This window comes from Sarcophilus harrisii, chromosome 1, assembly GCF_902635505.1.
Source record: "Sarcophilus harrisii chromosome 1, mSarHar1.11, whole genome shotgun sequence".
In the NCBI taxonomy this organism is placed as follows: Eukaryota; Metazoa; Chordata; class Mammalia; order Dasyuromorphia; family Dasyuridae; genus Sarcophilus; species Sarcophilus harrisii.
In genome coordinates this window covers 642,679,635-642,701,013 of record NC_045426.1, presented here as the reverse complement: position 1 = coordinate 642,701,013, position 21,379 = coordinate 642,679,635, and the positions used below count along the sequence as shown (strand labels likewise).

At 44.6% G+C, this 21,379-nt stretch overlaps 2 protein-coding genes across 5 annotated transcripts; one reads left to right on the top strand and one right to left on the bottom strand.

Moving 5' to 3' along the window:
- Positions 1-474: 474 nt before the first annotated feature.
- FBXL6 (F-box and leucine rich repeat protein 6) lies at positions 475-11,827 on the bottom strand. 2 transcript variants are annotated; one of them, XM_012541986.3, is made up of 10 exons: positions 11,749-11,827; positions 8,981-9,521; positions 8,619-8,777; positions 8,210-8,273; positions 6,453-6,584; positions 6,230-6,337; positions 5,937-6,050; positions 5,244-5,475; positions 3,076-3,322; positions 475-1,137 (listed from the first exon to the last, which is right to left on the bottom strand). In XM_012541986.3, exons 2-10 carry the CDS (start codon positions 9,475-9,477, stop codon positions 999-1,001), a joined length of 1,692 nt encoding a protein of 563 aa, XP_012397440.1. In that variant the 5' UTR covers positions 9,478-9,521; positions 11,749-11,827; the 3' UTR covers positions 475-998. The 2 variants fall into 2 exon arrangements, with proteins under 2 accessions (XP_012397440.1, XP_003760587.1); XM_003760539.4 differs by lacking the exon at positions 11,749-11,827 and adding an exon at positions 11,648-11,735.
- On the top strand, positions 11,827-15,468 carry SLC52A2 (solute carrier family 52 member 2). Of its 3 annotated transcripts, none has more exons than XM_031947376.1 (6): positions 11,827-11,935; positions 12,708-12,777; positions 13,006-13,142; positions 13,284-14,211; positions 14,506-14,629; positions 14,727-15,468. In XM_031947376.1, exons 1-6 carry the CDS (start codon positions 11,827-11,829, stop codon positions 14,937-14,939), a joined length of 1,581 nt encoding a protein of 526 aa, XP_031803236.1. In that variant the 3' UTR covers positions 14,940-15,468. The 3 variants fall into 3 exon arrangements, with proteins under 3 accessions (XP_031803236.1, XP_031803234.1, XP_031803235.1); XM_031947374.1 differs by lacking the exon at positions 11,827-11,935 and adding an exon at positions 11,964-12,160; XM_031947375.1 differs by lacking the exon at positions 11,827-11,935 and adding an exon at positions 12,188-12,289.
- The last annotated feature ends 5,911 nt before the right edge of the window (positions 15,469-21,379 follow it).

The following is a 21,379-nucleotide window of genomic DNA, read 5'->3' as shown; positions in this document are numbered from 1 at the left end:
TGAAAAGGATTGGCTATGTAATGAGGGGTGGAGGTTCATGTTGTATAACTTCTGTTACATCCAATTAATGGAGAATCATGGAGGGACTTGCCCTTCAGGATAGGAAATAGAATATTGCCTTTGGAGGTTCAAAAGTATATTTACTTAGACACCCATTCTTGCAAGAATGTAAAATAAATTTTTCTTTCATTCATCAGTCAGTAGAGTTCTTGGTAAGATATTTTGTTTCTTATTGTATCAATACAACTTATATTAAAAATTATTTGGATCAAAAAACCTATGCAGTGACTAAAGGCTGCATATATTGGTAAATGTGTGTTAAAGGAGCAAGTGGAAAGTTTCAGTGTGTTAAGCTGTTAGGCTTTTGATGGAGGATTTGCAGAATATGGTCAAGGATCTGGCAGGGGCTAAAGAGCTGTGGGATTTGGGCCCTTTATTCCCATATTTTTCATGTTTACAGGGAATGAGGTAAAGTTCAGTTAATCAATCAACAAGTATTTATTAGGCTCGTACTATATGACTCTCATGCTAGGCACTAGTGACAGAAGTACAAAGAATGAAAAAATTCCTCTAAAAAGTAGCTTATATTCTAATGGGAAAGATACACAGATATAAAAATATAGACAGCATAAATATAAAGTGAATGAATACAAACATATACAAAGTATTTAAATACAAGGTAGCTTGGGAGTGCAACACTTGCAGGTGCATGGGAGGAGTCAGGAAAGACTTCATTCGGAAGAAGAATGTAGGAGGCTTTTTTAGAGATGCTGAATTTGACATCTGTGGAAATCTGGCTTGAAATCATCTTCTGCTCCTTCAGACCTTTTCCTTCCTGTCCCAACGTGGATATTCTTCTTGTTATTTTAGAAAAGGATTTTAATTTTACAAAATCTTTAATATTATTTTTAAATGGGAGAAGGGAAAAAGACAGGAAGAGCACCCAGGAGGGGATGCAGGGACAATGGGTGAGAAAGAGGAAGAGCTTATCCTGAGAACTAGGTGGTGCTAAGGAGTTGGTCCAAGCACCACTGGATCTCTGACTGTCCTCGGTAGGCCTTCTTCAGGCCCCGAGGAAGGTGTCGGCATGAAGACAGGTTGAGGTAGCTGAGAGCTGGGCAGCTGCTGATCACAGAGCTGTGGAGGCACAGAAAGGGGGCAGTTAGTCATTTCTGCAGTAAACATCACAATGGGCTCGCTGTCCAATAACCTGTCAGCCCTGAGAGATATGGGAGGACACAGCTGCCAAATAGTTTATATAGTTACATATTAAATAGAATTAAATAGAAATTACTCCAAGTGCCCATCAATTGGAGAATGGTTGAGTAAATTGTGGTATATGAATGTTATGGAATATTATTGTTCTGTAAGAAACGACCAGCAGGATGAATACAGAGAAGATTGGCAAGACTTACATGAACTGATGCTAAGTGAAATGAGCAGAACCAGGGGATCATTATATACCTCAACAGCGATACTGTATGAGGATGTATTCTGATGGAAGTGGATTTCTTCGACAAAGAGAAGATCTAACTTAGTTTCAATTGATCAAGGATGGACAGAAGCAGCTACACCCAAAGAAAGAACACTAGGAAATGAATGCAAACTATTTGCATTTTTGTTCTTCTTCCTGGGTTATTTATACCTTCTAAATCCAATTCTCCCTGAGCAACAAGAGAACTGTTCGGTTCTGCACACATATATTGTATCCAAGATCTACTGTAACCTATTTAACATATATAGGACTGCTTGCCATCTGGGGGAGGGGGTGGAGAAGGGAGGGGAAAAATCGGAACAGAAGTGAGTGCAAGGGATAATATGTTGCAAAAAATTACCCTGGCATGGGTTCTGTCAATAAAAAGTTATTTAAAAAAATAAACAAAAAAAAAAAAAAAAAAAAGAAAAGAAAAGAAAAGAAAAGAAAAGAAATTACTCCAAGGTTACAAACTAAGGTTAAGGGATCAAGGGAAGGAGATTGCTCCCTGAGTCTTCCCTGTAAAGTAAGGAAGGAAGATCCAGAGGGAAAGAAGGGTTTCTTAGGGGAAGGGAAGAAAGGCTTTGAGGGGAAAGGAAGGTGGGGGATTTGGGGAAGAATAAAAGGGCTGGGAGAGGGAAGACAGGGAGAATAAAGGAAAGCAGGTTCTGAGGAAGAGAGAAGGTTTTGGGGAAGGGAAGAAAGAAAGATTAGAGGAAAGAAAGGAGGACTGAGAAAAGGCATGTTAGAGGTGAACAGACCAGAAGGGTTTTTGCAGGATGTAGCAATAACCCTAAGGCTACCCAGCCTTGGGAGTACCACAACAGTACTGGCTGTCAGATAACAATCCGTGAGTCAGTAATAGCAAAGTGTCTGAGAATTGGGTGCAACTCTATCTTTAAGCCATAGAATTCAATACTTTTCAACTCTACCTCTAAAACCTTTCCCCAATTTTACCTCTAAGCCATAAAATTAGAATATCAATGACTGGAAAAACTGGATCTTTCTTTTTCCCATAAAATTATCTTCTTGCTCCTGATTCTTTGCTAAATACCCTGGGAATTTAGCCCAATAATGTCTTTGCCCCTTAACTTAGAGACAAACTGAGATTGTGAATTCTTTCACTGTAGGCAGGACACTGACCTGGGACACTAACATTGGAAGGATGTCTTCTGCCTTCTGCTTCAACAGAAAGAGAAGGGATTGTAAAGGAGGAAAAAAAAAAAAGGAGAAAAGAGAAAGAGGGAAAGGAGGACAGAGGGGAATCAAAGATTGATGGACTGAAGAGAAGGAAACCTGGGAAGGAAAGAAGAGAAAAAGCTGTGGATTGAGTCGGGGCTGGGAGGGGCAGGGAGTTGCACCTGGGGAGCATGGAGAGCATGGGGTCCTCAAACTTTTTAAATAGGGGCCCAGTTCACTGTCCCTCAGACTGTTAGAGCGCTGGACTATAGTAAAAACAAAAACTTTGTTTTGTGGGCCTTTAAATAAAGAAACTTCATAGCCCTGGGTGAGGGGGATAATCGTCCTCAGCTGCTGCATCTGGCCCACGGGCCATAGTTTGAGGACCCCTGATTGTAGAGCCTGAAGGCTTAGGTCCTGACCTGATAGTCGCCACAGTAACTTGGGTGCCTTTGAGGCTGAGCGAGCGAAGGACGGGGCCGCGCCCAGGCTCTGTGGTTGAAAAAGCTGCCAGGGCCTGCTTCAGATCCTCTTCATGGTAGCACTGGCCATTCAGGTCTAGCTCCTGGAGAGTGCGGTGCCACTTCCACGTGAGCGAGGGGCTTCCCTCCTTGGGCAGGGCCACCCAAATGACTGATCCATACAAGCCCAGGTGGAGCTGTTCTAGATCTGAGGGAGGAAGAAGAGGGTGCTGAGGGCTGACGGTACAGCCTGGACACCTGGATCAGAACTGAACGAGATGAGGTGAGATCTTTCAAGACAGTTATGAAAATAGAGTAAGGCTTCATCTATTTCAAAGTTTGAGTAGGACTGAAGGACTTTAAGCATTAAGTGAAGGGCATACTTAAGCCCCCTCCCTGCTATCCTCCTAAGGGCATACTTAAGTCCCCTTCTTGTTATCCTCCCTATTTCAGTCAAATATGGGCAACTATGTACTTATTGGTCAAGTTCAATTTCTTGGGTAGTTCCCGAGTTTAGAATGCAAGATCCTCAGCCAAAAAGGATGAGGGTCAGTGGTGGGAGGGGGCATTTACGTTAGGGATAAAAAGTGTTGATCCTGCCCCCTACAGTGCCTCCTCCCTTCGACTGTCTGCTCAATGGGTGGGACGCCTGATTCTCTAGAGATCATATAATGAACTTTGCTTTGCTTCTAGAGATCTCTCCAGCTTTTTTTATTAAATGTTGTCTGAACCACACAAAACCATCAAATTAGATGCCCTGTTGATATTCTGAGGTCAAAAACCATCCCAGCCCCCAAATCCTCTTCTCCACTCTTCCCACCCCCACACCAGGATCCCTGGTGTAGTTTTCCTCATCCCTAGAACCAGTTGGCTGCCATCTCTTCTAGGAAGCTTTCTCTCCTCCACAGCTGGAAATTATCTTCCCCTTCTGACATGATGACTTTCCTGATGCACTGACTAGCAATACTACATATTAGTTATTTGTGCTCCTGTTGTATTTTTCTTATAATAAAAACTATTATAAACACTGCTATATAGTGTCTCTACTGGGTCTGTATCCCAAAGAGATCATAAAAAAGGGAAAAGGACCCCCATATGCAAAAATGTTTCAGCAGCCCTTTTGTAATGACTAGAAACTGGAAACTGAGAGGATGCCCATCAGTTGGAGAATGGCTGAATAATTTATGGTATAGGAATGTTATGGAATTTTACTTTTCTGTAAGAAACATCCAGCAGGATGATTTCAGAGAGACCTGGAGAAACTGACATGAACTGATACTGAGTGAGTGAGCAGAACCAGGAGATCATTGTACATGACAAAAACAAGACTATACGATGATCAATCTTGATGGACATGGCTCCTTTCAATAGTGAGGTGACTGAGGCCAGTTCCAATAGACTTGTTTTGGAGTGAGCCATCAGCTTCCAGAGCCTGTGGAGGCTAAGTGTGGATCACAACATAGTATTCTTTACTGTTTTTGTTGGTTTTTTGCTTAATTTTTTCTTTTTTTCTCTCTTTATGATCTGATTTTTCTGGTGCAGCATGATAAGCATGGAAATGTATATAGAGGAATAGCACATGTTTAACCTATATTGGATTACTTGCTGTCTAGGGGAGAGGAAGCAGGGAAAATTTGGAACACAAGGTTTTGCGAGGGTGAATGTTGAAAACTATCTGTGCATGTATTTTGAAAATAAAAAGCTATTATTAATTTTTTTTAAAGCCACTGCTATAACATTAGAGAGCACACTCTAATAACTAAATTTAGTTATAACTAACTAACTAACTAATTACTAACATTTAGAATAACTAAACATTTAGAGAGCACTTTAAAGTAAATCACTTTACATTTAACATCCGAGAGGGTGGTACTATGGGTGTTACTCTCATCATTTCACAGTTAAAAAGATTAAAATTTTTTATGATGAGATGAAATGACTTCTTCATAATCAGATGGCTAATATGTGGCAGAGGCAAGATTTAAACTTGGCCCTTCCTAGATCCAAGCTCAGCACTCTCTTCCACACTCCCAACATTCTGCATGTCCTTACCTACGTGCATCTCTTCCTGCTCAGTGCCCCACGTGCCCAGGCCGGGTAGGACCAAGCAGAGCAGGCCCAGCACTTACCAGGGCAAGGCAAGTTGGCCAGGCCTGAAGGTGTGAGGCGGGCACAGCCTCGAAGGTCCAGCACCCGCAGGCGAGGAGATCTGTGCAGCAGGCGGTGCAGGACCTCGTCACTTACGTAGGTGATGGTGGACGTAGCCAGGCAGAGCTCCTCCAGGTTTGGGAAACCAGGCCCCAGGGCTACCCCACGCCCGCCTATCTTGGGGGACCAAACCAGGTTCAATAACCGCAGGACCTGTGAATGCAAGAAGGACACCCAGGCTCAGAGTTCGGCAGATGCTCCAAGTGGTGGGAGCTCAGTCAGATCTTTAGGCTAAGAGAAGAACCAGAAGGCAAAGGAGGAAAAGACACATCTAGGAAGCAGCTTTACTTTGTAGTCAAGGCAGTGTAGGGGGTTGGCACCTAGGAACAAAGGACCAATTGATGGGGACAGAAATAGTTGGGAATTGAAGGGAGACAAAAGCAGGGAGCAGGGGGCAACTGTACCAGAGCAAGGCCATACTGATAGCTGAGAACAGAGAGTGATGATGGGGACTAGGAACCTGGTCCCAGCAGCCAGGGATACAGTTACCTGAAAATGAAGGATTCTTGGGGCTGGGATAATAGCAGGTACAAGCGAAACTGGGAGATACCTATAGCTGGGGACAAGGAGGGAATCGATGATTAGGGACAGGAGGATATGAGGACAAGGGGTACCTGGAGCTGAGGACAGCCAGCCTGCAGAGCTTCAATGTGCAGCTGAAAGTGTTGACTATTGGGCTTTATTCCTGTGTCCACCTCAAGAAGCTGGAGTTGGGGACAGCAGCCATTCTGCCAAGGAGACCAGGGATGAGTAGGATTAGGGAATAGGAAAGTAGGGTAGAGCTCAGCTTAGGGACAGGCACAGAAGTTCCCATTTCCCTAAACACAGCCCGCCCTCTATTTCCCCAGCCCCCACCCTCTCATTCCCTACTCCATTCTTTCTCCCAACCCCATCAAGTGAGGCTCACCGACAGTAAGGAGATGATGGAGGTCATTTGGCTACTATAAGTTAGCCATAGCTGCCGGAGTTGTTTGCCTGCTGCCTCTAGAAAGCCAACTATTGCTGCTGACTCCATCTGAAAACAAACATTAAGCAGATTATTGCTAGGCTGCTTTTTAGGGGTGAGGGAGGACGAATGAGAATAGTCAAGACAGGTGGGTCCTGGTGGACAGGTGGGACAGAGCACTCACCTGGGAGTTCTGCAGGTTGAGGCTATCCAGCTGGGGGCAGGCCTTGGGCAGAGTAACCAAGGCCTCTGCTGTCACAGACTGACAGTGAGAAAGCTTGAGAGATGTGAGGTGGGGACAAGATGCACTGACACTCTATTAGGACAGAAGGGATCTTGGCATTAGACAAGTTCATCTTCATCACAGAGGTTCTCCCATTACCTCTCCTGATTCCTCAGGCCCTCCACAAGGGAGGGAAACCAGAGCTGATCCAAACCTATCCCCTTTCCCCTCTTAATTCAAGCACCCAAAAACTTTCCCACCCATATTTCATATTCTTTCCCTTCCTATACTTTATAAGCCAGTCAAATTGGAATACTAATTGACATACGGTATTCCATCTTTGTGAATTTGAATATACTACATCCCATGTCTAGAATATGTTCCCTCTTCATCTCTGCCTTCTTTAAAGGCTTCCTCCAAAACATACAAGACACATATCCAACATAATTTGTTGGGTTTGTTTTTGTTTTGTTTTTCTGAGAGCAAGAGTGTAAACATCTGAAAGGAATGGAAAAGGGTTCCTGGAAAGGAAAGGAGGGAGAGTCCTGGAACTGTGCTTTTTAGAAAAGCAAGGACTCTACAAAGTACAGATGAGGAGGGAGAATAATCCAAGCAGAGTATTCCTGTGTATAGGTATTTATGTAGGGGATGTAACATTCCATATGGGTAACAGCAAGCAGTTCAGTTTGGCTGTAACACAAAGCAAAGAGTGATAGGGAGTGACGTATGATCAATCAGGAAAGATAACTTGAAGCCAGATTGTAAAGAGCTTTAACTGCCAATTAGAAGAGTCTGTATATGATTCTAGAAGCAACTGAAAGCCACCAAAATGTCTTCGAAGCAGGCAAGTGATATGGTTGATCTATGATAGTAGCAGTGATATTGTCTGTGCCCATGGGTGGTATTCAGCCAAGACTGGGGCCCACTTTTCTTTTCCTCAGATTTCTATTTTCCCCATTTTGAACTTTAGGACAGAGCAGAAAATAAGTAATGGGGCAGAAGAGAAAAGATTAAAATATAAGAGGAAATAAAAAGAGGAGGGGAAAGGGAATAAGCATTTATATAGCACTTAAAATTTGTCAGGCACTATGCTATGCGCTTCTCACAAATATTTCATTTTATCCTCACAATCATCCTGGGAGGTGGGTGCTATCATTAGTTCCATTTAACAGTTGAGGAACTAAAGCAAACAGAGGGTAAATGACTTGTCTGGAGTCACACAGCTAGTGCCAGGCCTTCCTGAACCCAAGCTCAGAGCTATTCAGGGTACCACCTAGCTACCTAGGAGGGAGGGGCTCTGAACCTTCCTCTCCCTACCAAAGGGACTAGAATAATTTAGAGACTTGTGTTAAGAAGACCTATTTGATCTTGCCCAGAGAGAAGGCAAGTAAACTTTAGGAAGAACTCCTGTCCACTAAGCACTCCTGGCCCAGGTGAGGAAGATGCATGCTGATAAGTAATGTTAGCACTTAGATTTCTTTCAGTTCGTGGAAGAAAACAGCAGGATTAGGAAACAAGTTTATTGCTATCTAGGAAAGGGGATGGGGAGGAGTTGGGGGGAAATTGGAACAAGGGGTTTTGCAAGGGTTAATGTTGAAAAATTATCCTCAAATTATCCTCACCTTTTGAAAATTAAAAAGCTTTAATAATTAAAAAAAAGAAAAGAAAAGAAAACAAATTTAGCCTATTCCTCCCAGGCCCCATCCCAATATCCTCACCTTCAGTATCAGAGGTACATAGTTTTTCCAGTGGAGTAAAGAGAGCTCCCGGAGTAATGAAAACCTGCCATGAAGAAATAGGTATGTTATCTATCTCTCCAAGATTTCCTATTCAACTTCTAACAAAATGCATGAACCATTGTCCTAGAGACCCCTAGAGAGCTACCCCTCCACTCCTACTTCCCCTAGTCCAAGTAAAGCAGGAAGATTCAGGAGAGCAATCCTTCCTAAAAAGAGAGTGGTTTTGGGTGCCAGGAATAATCCTTTCCCTTACCCCTTTCTTCAACAGGAGGTATTTCAACTCTGTGAACAATCTCAAGCTGAGGGTAAGCTAATGTCGGAGGAGGCAGCCAGGCCAAAAGACACAGGCAGACAACTCATACTGTGTGAGGGGGAGTATTAGCCTCACCTGTTGGGCACCAGCCACTCTAGAGAACTGAGAATCCTCTTCTCCACCTTTGAAGGAGGACCCTTGGAGCGAGAAGGCCATGGAGGGGCCAGAGACACCTTCTGCCATAGTATAGAGTGAGAGGCAGCATCATACCACAGACGGCACACACGGGCAGCCCTGAAAGACACAAGGGATTTTGTTATTTTTTTTTTCATTAAGTCATCTAGGTATTCATTCTCACCCACTTGGGACAATAAAATACCCTAAGCTGGCCTCCCTTCTTCCTTGCCTTCATGCTCTTCCCTCTACTTGGAATACCTTCTTGCAATCCTACCCTTGACAATCTTTCTAACTCAGCCTTTCAGGGAAGGATTGGATACCTGCAAAGGAAAGGCACTGCCCCATCAGATGCCACTAATACTTGGAAAATTCGAACCAAGATCTCCAGAGGAATGTGGTCTCCCCAGCCAGGCCCTGAAACAGTGCTGTCCTGAGAAGACTGTCTCCACTGTACTGGGCCGGGATCTGCACTGACTGCAGACTCCACTTGACGCGGTTGGTGATGCTTTGGCTGGCGGACCTTTGGCCGAGCTACCTTCCTGAGATGGGAGGCCTTTTTTCTGTGGGCCCGTGGCGCTGGCTCTTCCAGATTGGGTACAATCAGCAGCATGTCCTCAGCTTCATGAATGTGGTAGCCAACCTGTGCAGAAGGTCGCCTCCACGAACTTTTTCTCTTCTTTTTTTTTGGAGGGGGCCCAACTGGAGCTGAAGGCCTTGACTTCTTGCTGGGCTTGAAACATGACTGCTGTGATGAATTGGAGTCCTCCTGTGGAGGTAAGGCCATCCCCTTGCCAGAGTCCTCAAGGATCTCCTCCATGTTTTCAGGAGATGGGGCAAATCATAATGGTCCCCTCGTGGATGCTATGAAAGAAACCAGAAGGGTCAATGTTAAGAAAAGAACATTTGCTATGAACTCTAACGGTGAGGACAAAGAACCCATGTGAAGTCCCCATTGTCACACCATGCTGTCATGCTCCCCATTTTGGGGAGGGTGGGGGTCAGTGAAAGGTGCACACCAGATGACCCCTCATTTTCCTGAACTCTACAAAAACAATCAGTAACCGAATCCTGTCATTTCTGCCTCTATAACATCTCTCACATCCAACACCTCTCTATTTTTCAAAGCCACCACCTTAATTCACATCCCAATTACTTCTCACACAGATTATTACATAGCCTCGTAATTAGTAGTGTTTAAGTCTCTTACTCCAAACCATCTTCCATACAACCACCAAAGTGATCTTTCTAAAGCTCAAGTCTGACCAAATGATTCTCATACTGAGATTCTTCCTATAGCTTCTAAAATAACATTATATATATATATAATATATATATATATATATATACCTTCATTTGCTTTTTAAATCTTTTCACAACCAAACCTTAACCTACCTCTCCAGGCTCTCACTGTATATTATTCCCTTTTCAATAATTTATAATCCAATCAAATGGTCTTCCTTGCTGTTGATTACACACAACACTCTACCCATCTGCAGTGTCTGGAATGCACTTCCTCTTCCCCTCTATGACTATAATTCCTTTCTTCTTTCAAGATTCAAGATACTTCTCCATGAAAACTTTCCTGATTTTCCTAGCTGCTAGTATCCTCTCTCTCAAAATTACCATGTTTATTTTGCACATATTTGTGTATGTGCACGCTGTATATTGGCATAAAATAGAGCTATTAAAGAGTCAAAATTGTTCCATCTGTGTTTTTTTTTTTATCACCAGTGCCAAGCACAGTGCTTGGTATAGAACACATCTAATAAATGTTTAACTGATATCAGTTTAATTTGTGATTGCCACAGATGATTTATATACAAGTGTCATAAAAATGACTGTATTATATAACATGAAAGAGGGACAAGAGATAATTAATTATTTAAATAATTAATTAATTAATTAATAAGAAATAATAAATTAATTAAACAATTAATAAATTAACGATAAATTTGAATAAATAATAACTTTAAATAAAAATAAATTAATAAATAACAATTAATTAAATAATTAATTATTTAAATGTTGCACGATACTGACAGAATATTAAAAGACCTGGTGGATAGAACAGGTGTGTCAAATTCCTGGACCACCTGAACAAGATTACACTATAATTAGGAAACGTTTTGCAAAATAAGAAACTACAATGGAGACGATGTTAATTTGTGGTTTATTAACTCAACACAGGTTTCTATTTGAGTTTGACATCACCGGAATACATTGTCTAAGGAGGATTTTTCAAAGTTCAAGGACACGATTCATTCAGGATACAGAAGGCATGATCTGTACCGAAGAAATACTATTATAGATAAGATTAAAGTACTTCATTATAAACATACTGGGATGAGAAATCAGAGGATGCAATAGACAGAATATACATAGATTTTAGAAAAAAAATATTTGACAAAGAACATCTCTCTCACTCTAGTTGTGAACAAGATAAAGAGGTACGTGCCAAATGATTGTACAACTGAGTGGGTTCTGAACTAGTTAAATGGTAGGACCCAAAGAATAGTCATTCATGTATTGACATCAAAATGAAAAGAGATCTCTCTTGAAGGGATTCTATCTTTGGCTCTGCTATTATTCAACACTTGTCAGTTACTTGAGTAAAGGTGTGAAGTGGTATACGAATAGTCAAAAAACTGTTCTTTGGTTTTGGCACTCTGAGTTTCCTAAAACTTGTAAGAAAACTCTCTAACACATCCTCTACTCCTACCCAAGATCCCCGTGTCTTACTTTTTCCCGGAGATCTGTTAGAAACTTGAATGACAATGTGTATGTCCTGTAAATAAAAGGCTATTAAAAAAAAAAAAAAGAAAGAAACTTGAATGACAAATGCTTGTGTAGGTAAGGTGGGGGTGGGGAAGGACTATAATCAGTCGACCTCTATCCTTACTCTACCTATGACATCAGAGATGGGAAAACAAGAATATCCAAGCAAGAGCCCCCCTGGCACCCTGGTGTGGAGACCAGATCCCACTCACCAGGTGATGGGGCCGGCGCACCGGGATTCCCAAGTGCCACACAGGGGTCTCTGGAAGTTTCCAGGGAAGGTGAATGGGAGGGACGGAGTCGGGCCTCTCACCTGACTTGGGCCCGGGTCTCTCCCTCACCTTCCTTTCGGACTTATGGGCTTCCGCGCGTTCAGCCGCCACTTCCGGGCATGTGGGGGGGCGGGACTTCCGGCACGGGATTGGGAGGGCCGGCCCGGGGAAGGGGGCGGGAGGCAGCGGGGGGCGGGGCCCCCGGAGCCGGCGCCGGGGTCGCGGCACGTGAGTCCCTTCCCCTGCCCCTCCTCTGCTCCCCTGTCCCCTTTTCCCTCAGCGCCCAGCCCCTCCCCGGGCCCTCTCTCCGCCCCGGTCGGCGCGCTTGTCTCCGGCTGCGTGGGGCCGGCCGGCCGGCTCTTCGGGCTCCGCTTCCTCCTCTTGCTTGCGCGGGAGAGACGACCCCTTTACAACCCCGGCCCGCGGAGTACCGGGACCCTGGGTCCTGAGCAGGTGCGCGGGGACGCGCGGGGACCCCCTGGGCCCCGGCCCGGCAGGCAGCCCGCCCTTCCGGAGCAGCGGCTTCCACGTGCCCTGCCTCAGTTTCCCCCTCCGGGACGGATCGGGGAGCATCTCCGGGAGGTGCGGGGCGCCCGCGCAGCCTGATCCCGAACGGAGGCGGGGCTGGGGAATCCTCGCTTTGGGCGTACTCTCTCTGTCGGTGCCCTCCGCTTAAAACCCCCGTTTCTTCCTCCCTAACCCTGTTTACCCCACACGCCCATTCCTTTGCTGCTCGGCCCCCACGGGGGAGCAGTGTCTCCTCGGAGACGCCCCGGGCCCCTCCCCGCTCCCTAATTCCCCCGTAACTTTCCCTGCTCTAGAGCCTCATCTTCGCTCCGAGACCTTGGGAGGTCCTTGGCTCCCGGCCAGCCTTGCTGGGCGCCTTCCTTCCCCTCCTCTTCCTTTTCCTCCCCCTCCCTCCCCTCCCCCCTGAGGAATTGCATCTTGGGTCCCACCTGCAAGCCCTGACTGGTCGGGTTGACCTCTCCTCTATCTGCAGTCCTAGGGCCCCGGGAGCCGACCCAGCCCAGCCCTCCCCGAGGTGGTCCCCGCCGGCTCAGCACCTGCAGGTACGGGGGTGGGGAGGTGGCAGGGAGGGGGGGACGGAGGCTGTGTCTTTGGGAGTCGGGGAAGCTCGGTGGGTACTCACTCACTGTGAGTGTGAGACGGCTTCCTTGCACACGCACCTGAGTCTGTTTACCTGCCTGCGACGCTTCCGCACCTGGGATTCTGGTAGCGTTGCTCTTCCTCATTTCCCTGCCAAGCTGTCTCCTCCGTGACCTTGCTTTCCCCCTCAGGCCGTCTGGGATGGCAGCTCCCAATGGCCGGACAGTGGTCACACACGTCTTGGTGGCGCTCTTTGCCATGGGTTCCTGGATTGGCATCAATGGGATTTGGGTAGAGTTGCCGCTGCTGGTGAAGGACCTGCCTGAAGGTGAGCGAGGAGGCGAAAAAGGCTTGGGCCGAGGCTAGGGAGTAGAAATAAAGGTTGAGTCTTGGACTAGAGGTGGAGACGGTAGTGGAGGGTTGGGGCTGGGAGAGCTGACCCTCAAGCTCTACCTCTTCTTGTTGGCAGGTTGGAACCTTCCCTCCTATCTGTCAGTGTTGGTAGCCTTTGGAAACCTGGGGCCTCTGGCTGCAACACTGTGGGGCCATCTGTCAAAGGGTGAACTGGGCCCAATCCGGGTAGTGCAAGCTATGGGTGTGGTGGGCATGGCACTGCTGGCTCCTCTGTGGTCCCATTTGGTCACCATGGCAGGGCAGCCACATGCTGTGGCCCTCCTAGCTTTAGCCTTTGCGCTGGCCCTGAGCTGTTGTACCTCCAATGTCACTTTCCTTCCCTTCATGTCCCACCTGCCCCCAGCCTTCCTCCGCTCATTTTTCTTGGGTCAGGGTCTTAGCGCCCTGTTACCCTGTGGGCTGGCTCTGGCCCAAGGTGTGGGCCACCTAGAATGCCAACCAGCTTCCTCTCCTAGCCCTAGGGTCTCCCTCTTGGCATCCTCTCCAGGTCCCAATGTTTCTTCCTCCCCTGGTGTCTCCCCATCAAACCCCTTGGTGCCCATCTACTTTGAGGAACGCTTTTCAGCCAACACCTTCTTCTGGGTGATAACCAGCCTACTTGCCATCTCAGCAGCAGCCTTCCAGGGACTGCTGCTCTTACTTCCTCCAGTATCCACCACAGTTCCCCCTAGGAGAGAAGAGGAGGGGCCAGGAACCACCCCAGAGGAAGAGATCTCACCACTCCGGAATCCAGGGGAAGAGATTGGAACGCCTGAGCCAGAGTCAGAGGAAAGACCCCAGAATTCACTGAAGTTGTGCTCAGTCAAAGGGGTCTGCCTGCTGGGACTGCTAGGAGCCACAAATGCCCTGACCAACGGGATACTGCCATCTGTGCAGAGCTACTCCTGCTTGCCATATGGGCGCCGGGCCTACCACTTGGCTGTGGTGTTAGGAAGTGCCTCCAGTCCACTTGCCTGCTTTCTAGCCATGGGCTTCCTCTACAGGTGACAGTAAATCCCAGAGAGGGAGCTAGGTTCGGGAGAGCCTAGGCATGGGAGCCTAAGGGGTGGTGACATGGATAAAGATCTAGATGGTTCAAAGCTCTCACAATCTGGTACCACTCCACCTTTTCAACTTTTCTTCCTTCTCCACTATTCTGCATGCTGGGTTCTAAGCTAAATTGGATGTCTCTATCCTTACACTCTCCTACCTCCAGATGAGAACACACAAGGTAGTGAGTGGGGATAGGAAGGGAAATGGAAGTTGTCCATGTTTCTTAGACCCCTGTCTTCCCTCAGGTCACTACCTGGTTTGGGTGCCCTTTCACTCCTGGGCACTTTTTTTGGGACCTATGTGATGATGTTGGCAGCCCTGAGCCCCTGCCCTCCCCTCGTGGGCACCTCTGCAGGTGTAGTCCTTGTGGTAAGTGAATGACTGCCCCTTGGGGTAGGGAACCAAGCAGATTATTTCTTCCTGGTTGGGGCCTCCCCTCAATTCTTCTGCTTCTTCCTTGTTCCAGGTGCTGTCTTGGGTCCTGTGTTTGGGCACTTTTTCCTATGTGAAAGTGGCTGTGAGCTCACTCCTTCATGGCGGTGGCCGAGGGGCTCTCTTGGCAGCAGGCATTGCAATCCAGACAGGTTCTCTGATTGGGGCTCTTACTATGTTCCTCCCAACGAGCATCTACCAAGTCTTCCACAAGAGCCAGGACTGTGTGGACATGTGTAGCCCCTGATGATTCCTTAGGGGGTTTGTTTGTTTTTTGTTGGGAGTGCCCTTCCTTCTCTGCCCTCCACATTCCCAGGAGTAAAGTCACTCCATCCTGCTGAAGCAACATGTGCCTTATTCCCTTCAGTGGAAGAGGTGGTGTCCCTCACACAATTCCCACCTCTCAGGGATTGGCTTAGGACACAATGTCTCTATCTACCTGGAACCCTTCTCCCCAACTGAATAAACTGTGACTCAGCCATATCCTAGGAACAGAGACTGGGAACCAAAGACAGAGATTCTGTTCTCCTTCTGGAAGACTTCTCTATTGACCCCCTTGAATCACTTCCCTCTGGCTCCTAGAACTGAACTAAGTCCAGCAAACATCTCCAGAGACCAGCTGTGTACAAGGCCTTGGGCTGGAGAAGGTGGTAAATCAACAATTGCTGTGCTAGGCACATGGGAGTAGGTGACATTCTGCACAGTGTCCCTTAGATTCACACTCGAAGTCCAGTTATGACTGTAGTTATAGAATAAAAGTTCTATTTTCTATCTGAGTGGGACTCATCAGTGGGGGGTCAAATTCTTGTCCAGACCTTTCCTGAGCTCCCTCCCTCCCTTCATCCTCAATGCCTGGTCCAAGGAGCCCTGAGACTCAGCCGAGAGTACAGGCTTCCCAACCTGCCTGATAGCTGTAGCTTTTTGGGGTCCTAGAGCTTGGTACTATCTCAGACAGGGTCTCATGGGCTAAGGTTACCTCAACCTAAAAGTTTTCCTTGTAAGCTTGCTATCCAGCTGCAGAAAAATTAAAAGGACAAAGAGGTAACTTCCAGGCCCGGGCATGTCCTCCCATTGAGGAGGATGGGCAGGTCACAAGGCCACCACCCTGGTCCTAGCACTCTTCACTGGCTTGCCCACCCCCCCCCCCTTTTTTTTTTCTAAGTCAACAAACAGAGCTATAGGGAAAGGGTTAATTATACTGTGCTTGGCCTGGCTGTGGGGGGTCCAGCTTCTACTCATTGTTCTCTAAAAAGCTCTGGGAACTTCCCAAGGTTCCCTGCCCCTGACCTTGCAGTTTCTATCCACACACACAAGCCTTTGATTTGGCCCTGGTCCCTTCCCATCTGTCCCTCCCAGAGTCCACCACCTCAGCTCCTGCCTCCTGTTAGTTTATGGCGCCAACAGTCTGACCTTCTTCCAAGGCTGTTTCCTGAAAGTCTTACCTCTACCTGCATCAGCTCCTCGGACTCCCCCAGCAGGAGACCCTTGGCAACCTCTGAGGTCATTTAGTTCAGCTCCCTCATTTTACAAAGAGAAGAGGAGAACAGTCTCATAGGCAGTTAGTGATAGGGCTAGGGGCTCCTTTCCAGGTCTTCTGACTCCAAATGCAGTGCTCCAGAGAGGGCCAATTTGGTTATTTTCCTTCACAAATCACTGAAGTATATGTGATTCCAGATTGGAGAGACAAGAGTGACAAGCTAGGGAACTTTGCCCTATGCAGTCTTCTCCATTCTGTCCACCCCACGGCCAGGTTCATCTTCCTCAGAGAAATCTGATTTATTTGGGTTTTTAAGTAACACATATGCTTTTAAAAAAAAATTAAATATTTGCCTATTTATAATTCTTTTGCCTGCATTCAAAGCTCTCCACAATCTGGTACCACCCCACTTTTCTTCCTTCTCCACTATTCTCTGAATGCTGGGTTCTAAGCCAAATTGGATATCTCTCTCTATCCTTATACTCTCCCACCTCTAGGGTTTTTTTTTTTTTTGGTTCCGACTGTTATAATCCTTCCTTTTGTCTTGGTGAATTTTTACTCACCTTTTAAAGCCCTTGTCAGATGCCTGATTATCCAGAAAGCTTTCCCAGATCTTCCAGACAGTTATGCCCTTCCTTTTAGATCTCCCTTAGCTTTTTGTACCTTTCTAAATGTAACTTGCATGTCACTACATATTGTCTATGTCTTATATCCTTTTACTAGATGATGGCTTCCACCAAGAGAGGGATCAAATGTAACAATTGTCATTTACATTTTAAATAATCAGATTTAAATTATAATTATTTAGATTTTAAATATATTTGTATTTTATATTTTAAAGTTTACAAAGCATTTTCCTCTCAATTTTTGACTTATGTGACAAAAAATACAAATACTTCCATTTTACAAATGAGGAAACAGAGCAAATGAAGTTTATTATGTCTAAGACACCTTTGGAAGGATCAGGTGGGGAAGAGATTGAGGAGATTACATTCTATTGGGGGACGATAACTTTTCTTGGGGGAAAAAGCAAGCCCTAAAAAAGAAAGTTGGGAGGAACAGCAGAAAAAGTTTTCCCTAAAAAGAGGGGTACTTGAACTGAGCTTTGGAGTAATACTGGCTTTTTAAGAGGAAGATCTGCATTCCAGTCCCCAGGGCACAATAAGTGCTGAGATCCAAAGAGGAACGTCAAGTTCAAGGTACAGCAAATAGATCAGTCATTTGGCCAGAATATACCGTCCACGAAGGAATAAATAGGATCTGAACTAGTGGGCAGGAAGCCAGTTTGTGGAACAAAGACTTAAAATGCAAGACTAAGGCATTTGGATGTTGTCTTAGAGGCAATAAAGAGCCAGTGAAGATTTTTCAGCAGGTAAGTCCCAGACTCTTAATGATAATTTGTCTTAGTGATAATTGGTGACTATGTGGAGGGTAGATTAGAAAGGGGAGAAGCTTGAAGCAGAAAAACCAATTAAGAGGCTATTGGGTAAATCAGGCAAGACAAGCTTGACTATGTTACAAAGTTTTCAGTTTTGTTTTTCCTCTCAGTGGGAGATGGGGATAAGTGGGAGGGAGAATAAATACTTAATCATTGAAAAATAGATAATAAGACTTTTAAAAACAAACTAAACAATTGAATCAAACAGATTGATTCAAGTTAAATCTAGATTGTTATCTATCTTCTATGTACTGGCTGTGTGATCCCCAACTAGTCACAGCCTCTCATATTTCTGACCACTCCCTAAGACTTTATTGCAGAGATAATGTCAGACTGTACTGGTGAAGGAAATTTATCTCTGCACCAACCCCATCTAAGTCTGAATTCTAAGAATGGCTGGCTGCATTCAGAGAAGAGGAATAGGGAACTGCAAGTTTCCTTGCTGACCAATTGTCTGGAGCAAAGAGATGTCACAGTGACTCCCTTTAGGAAGCACTGACCACCCAGAAGATACAAAATAAGTGTGTGCTGTTGAATGGAGTTCCCCAGGACACAGAAACTACAAGTCTGAATCTGTGCTTGCTCCTCTGTGGCCTTGGCCCTGGTCAAGATATCTCTCCAAGGTGGTCATTATTTGTCTGGTTTTCAAACCCTTGAACAGGCTCTGGGAGGCTTTGTTTCTTGTTAGCTCTGCTCAATAGTGCTGGCTGAATCAATCTCCTGTAGATAATTTACCAAGGTGCTGGGGAGTAGGGAGGAGAAACTGCTCTAATTCTGTTAATACTTTTTGGATATTAATGCTGCTCCTGAGCTAACCATTCATTCATTATTCCTTACAGACTATATGATTAGTTCGCTTCCAGGATTACACTTTCAGACCTGTTATCAAAAGACCAGTGGAACTTAGTAAAATCAGGGGATAAACCCTGGATGAGCTGCTACTGCCCACTATTTCCCCAGTTGCAAGCCAGTCCAGAAAATCTGTTCTTTTAGAGTGAAAGAAAAATCCTTTATTTGATTCTCAAGAGAAGCAGGTACACTCTCAAAGAGGGCCCATCAAATGCAGACACAGGAGCAAGGGTCATACTGTTAGTTCTGCTCCTTACCAATCCCTTCAAGGTTCAGATTGGTTGGTTTTACAGTCAGAGTTAGTTACAACTGGTCAGATTTACAATCCAAATTACTACTAGGTTGCATATCTTTTCAACACTGATTTGATTCAGGCCAGTTCCAATGAGCTTATGATGATAAGAGCCATCTACACCTAGAGAACTGTGAGGTCTGAGGATGGATCACAACATAACATTTTCACTTTTTTTGTTATTGTTTGCTTGAATTTTATTCTTTCTCATTTTTCCTCCTTTTGGATCAGGTTTTTCTTGTGCAGCAAGATAATTGAATTAATATGTATACCTATATTCGATTTACATATATTTTATCATGTTTAACATATATTGGATTACTTGCCCATCTAGGGGAGGGAGTTGGGGGGAAAGGGGAAAATAGGAACACAAGGTTTTGCAAGTGTCAGTGGTGAAAAATTATCCAGGCATATGTTGTGAAAATAAAAAGCTTCATTAAAAAAAATAATTAGATTGCATATACACCAGAATTACAATCAGTTGGATTTTCAGTCCTCTTTCTTTTACCATTCTATATGGATCATAGCATTGCATATAGGATCCCAGGCATGTTTTATCTATGACTAGCTGGTTTGAGCCAGCTTAAGCCTGGGTTCCTTTATCAAGACCTTTGTTGTTCCTTGACTCACAAGGATTGTTTGGAGATATCTTAACAAGATACTTTACCCCTTCCTTCTGACAATACCTGTGGAAACCTAATTTCTCATACTCCTCACAGGCCCCTACTGGAACAATGAGTATCAGTAATATACTGTTGCTTACTCCTATCTGTCACACAATTTCTCATGGAATTTTGGGTTATCTCCAGTTGCCATTCTTTGGAGATTATGGGGTTCTATACTGATTTCCAACTAGATAGCTTATTTTTAACCAGCCCTGTGATCCCACTGGTAATTAATATAGGGAACGCCCAGAAAGGGAATTCCTTCTACCAATACAGATTGTATTCTGTCTGAGAGTTGGTCTCCTGAATAGCTAGGGCAGACAAGATTGAGAAATATCGGAGAATATGTCAAAATCTGGCTCAGGAAGGTTATAGAAGCCGTAGGGGATGGGATCATCTGGCATTATTTAAATTTAAAATCACACTGAGGTATGATGAAAAGATTGATGGGATAGGACTCTTATCAGATGGAGCAGTGACATAAACAATAAACATATAGTACATGATGCATCAGAGACAAATAGAGAATATCTGTGCATGTTACATAGGAAAGAAAGTTCTCATTATAACTTAAAAAGCCTCCTCTTGCAAATCTATAGCAATGGGAAGTGTGTGTTGAACTTTAAAAACAACATGAATAAAAACTTTATCTTATCCTGACAATGACAAGTTATGAAGCTTATCGATCCATTCCATCAACACAAGTATGGTTGACAAGAATTTCTGATGAAAAATGATCTTGCCTAAGGACTTTTACAATCTGGAGCTTACCTATTTTTCTAGTCTTTTGCAGACAGTTTATAGTCTAGATTTCATGGCTTACTTCATAGTTCATTTATGACCCTCCATCTCTCGTCTCTGTGCCAATTTCCAGACTAGCAATTTATTCACAAAACCAAACTGGACTATGTTTCACTGAATGGGGCAAGAAGATTTGAGTCTGGAGACAAGAACTGGGTATCAAATGAAACATTCCCACATGTCCTCTGTTACTGTGTTGCTCAACAGAATGGGACTATTATCTAAAAAATTTATCTTAATAGTTTCATTAAAGCTATCAAATATCAGAAAATGACTGACCTTAAGGTAAATTCAAGAGTTCTGGGACTAGAAGATGCCTTAAGATTGGATTTGGTAATCTTGGACAACGGGACCTGACTACATTATCAGAGACATTACCATAACCTTTGAAAAGATTAGGGCCATAGAGTAAAAGGTTTTAGATAGTAAAGAGAAGATCTTTATATATTTTGATCCTGGAATTTATTGAGTAGAGGGTAACATTTTGGCAACTGAGTAGAAAAGGATTTGTGGCAATAGAGGCACCTAATGTGTTGTTATTGTTGTTGTTTTTAATTTACAAGCATTTATTAAGTGTGCACCATATGATAGGCCTTACGCCAGGTCTTAGGAACATCTAGGGAAGTGAAAATATCTAGAAGATGGTGTTCAATTGTGTGCAAGACTTCTGAGAAGCCAGTAAGGATGAAAATAGAGAAAAGGCCTTAGATTTAATAATAAAAAAACATGGGGACTGATGTAAGAGTTAAATGAGGTGCTGGGAACAGTGGGAGCAGCAGATATACTTTTGTGCAGAGGCCAGACAATCTTATCTGTTGAAGTTACAGGTGCAACAAACTGATGAGGTGAACCCTGAAACTGTCCTTGACTTTTGGGGTGAGCCCTGAAACTCTCCTGACAGTGATCCACCCTTGGGGCAGTTAACATCAAAACTATCCCCATAATGGGACACAAAAGTTAAGGAGTTACCCACCAAAATGATGGGGTATAGGGTGATACCTACAAAGCATATTGGGGTCACTAGTAGATGTCCCAAATTGTTTCAAAAGAATTTGTAAGCTTAGACATTCTTCAAAGGGTAAAGATTTTTATTATACTGATAAAAACAAGCTAAATTCATAAGGGTTTTTAGCAATTAACAAGGCGTCATCAAGGTGTGGGAAGT

What these genes read in the sequence shown, in the direction of transcription:
- FBXL6 (XM_012541986.3), bottom strand. Translation starts at nt 9,477, where the DNA reads ATGGAGGAGATCCTTGAGGACTCTGGCAAGGGGATGGCCTTACCTCCA. An exon ending in GAGTGGCTGGTGCCCAACAG is followed by an intron (nt 8,274 to 8,618) that starts GTGAGGCTAATA and finishes TCTTCATGGCAG; the next exon opens with GTTTTCATTACTCCGGGAGC. An exon ending in TCAACCTGCAGAACTCCCAG is followed by an intron (nt 6,338 to 6,452) that starts GTGAGTGCTCTG and finishes GTTTGTTTTCAG; the next exon opens with ATGGAGTCAGCAGCAATAGT.
- SLC52A2 (XM_031947376.1), top strand. Translation starts at nt 11,827, where the DNA reads ATGTGGGGGGGCGGGACTTCCGGCACGGGATTGGGAGGGCCGGCCCGG. An exon ending in CGCCGGCTCAGCACCTGCAG is followed by an intron (nt 12,778 to 13,005) that starts GTACGGGGGTGG and finishes TTTCCCCCTCAG; the next exon opens with GCCGTCTGGGATGGCAGCTC. An exon ending in GCCATGGGCTTCCTCTACAG is followed by an intron (nt 14,212 to 14,505) that starts GTGACAGTAAAT and finishes GTCTTCCCTCAG; the next exon opens with GTCACTACCTGGTTTGGGTG.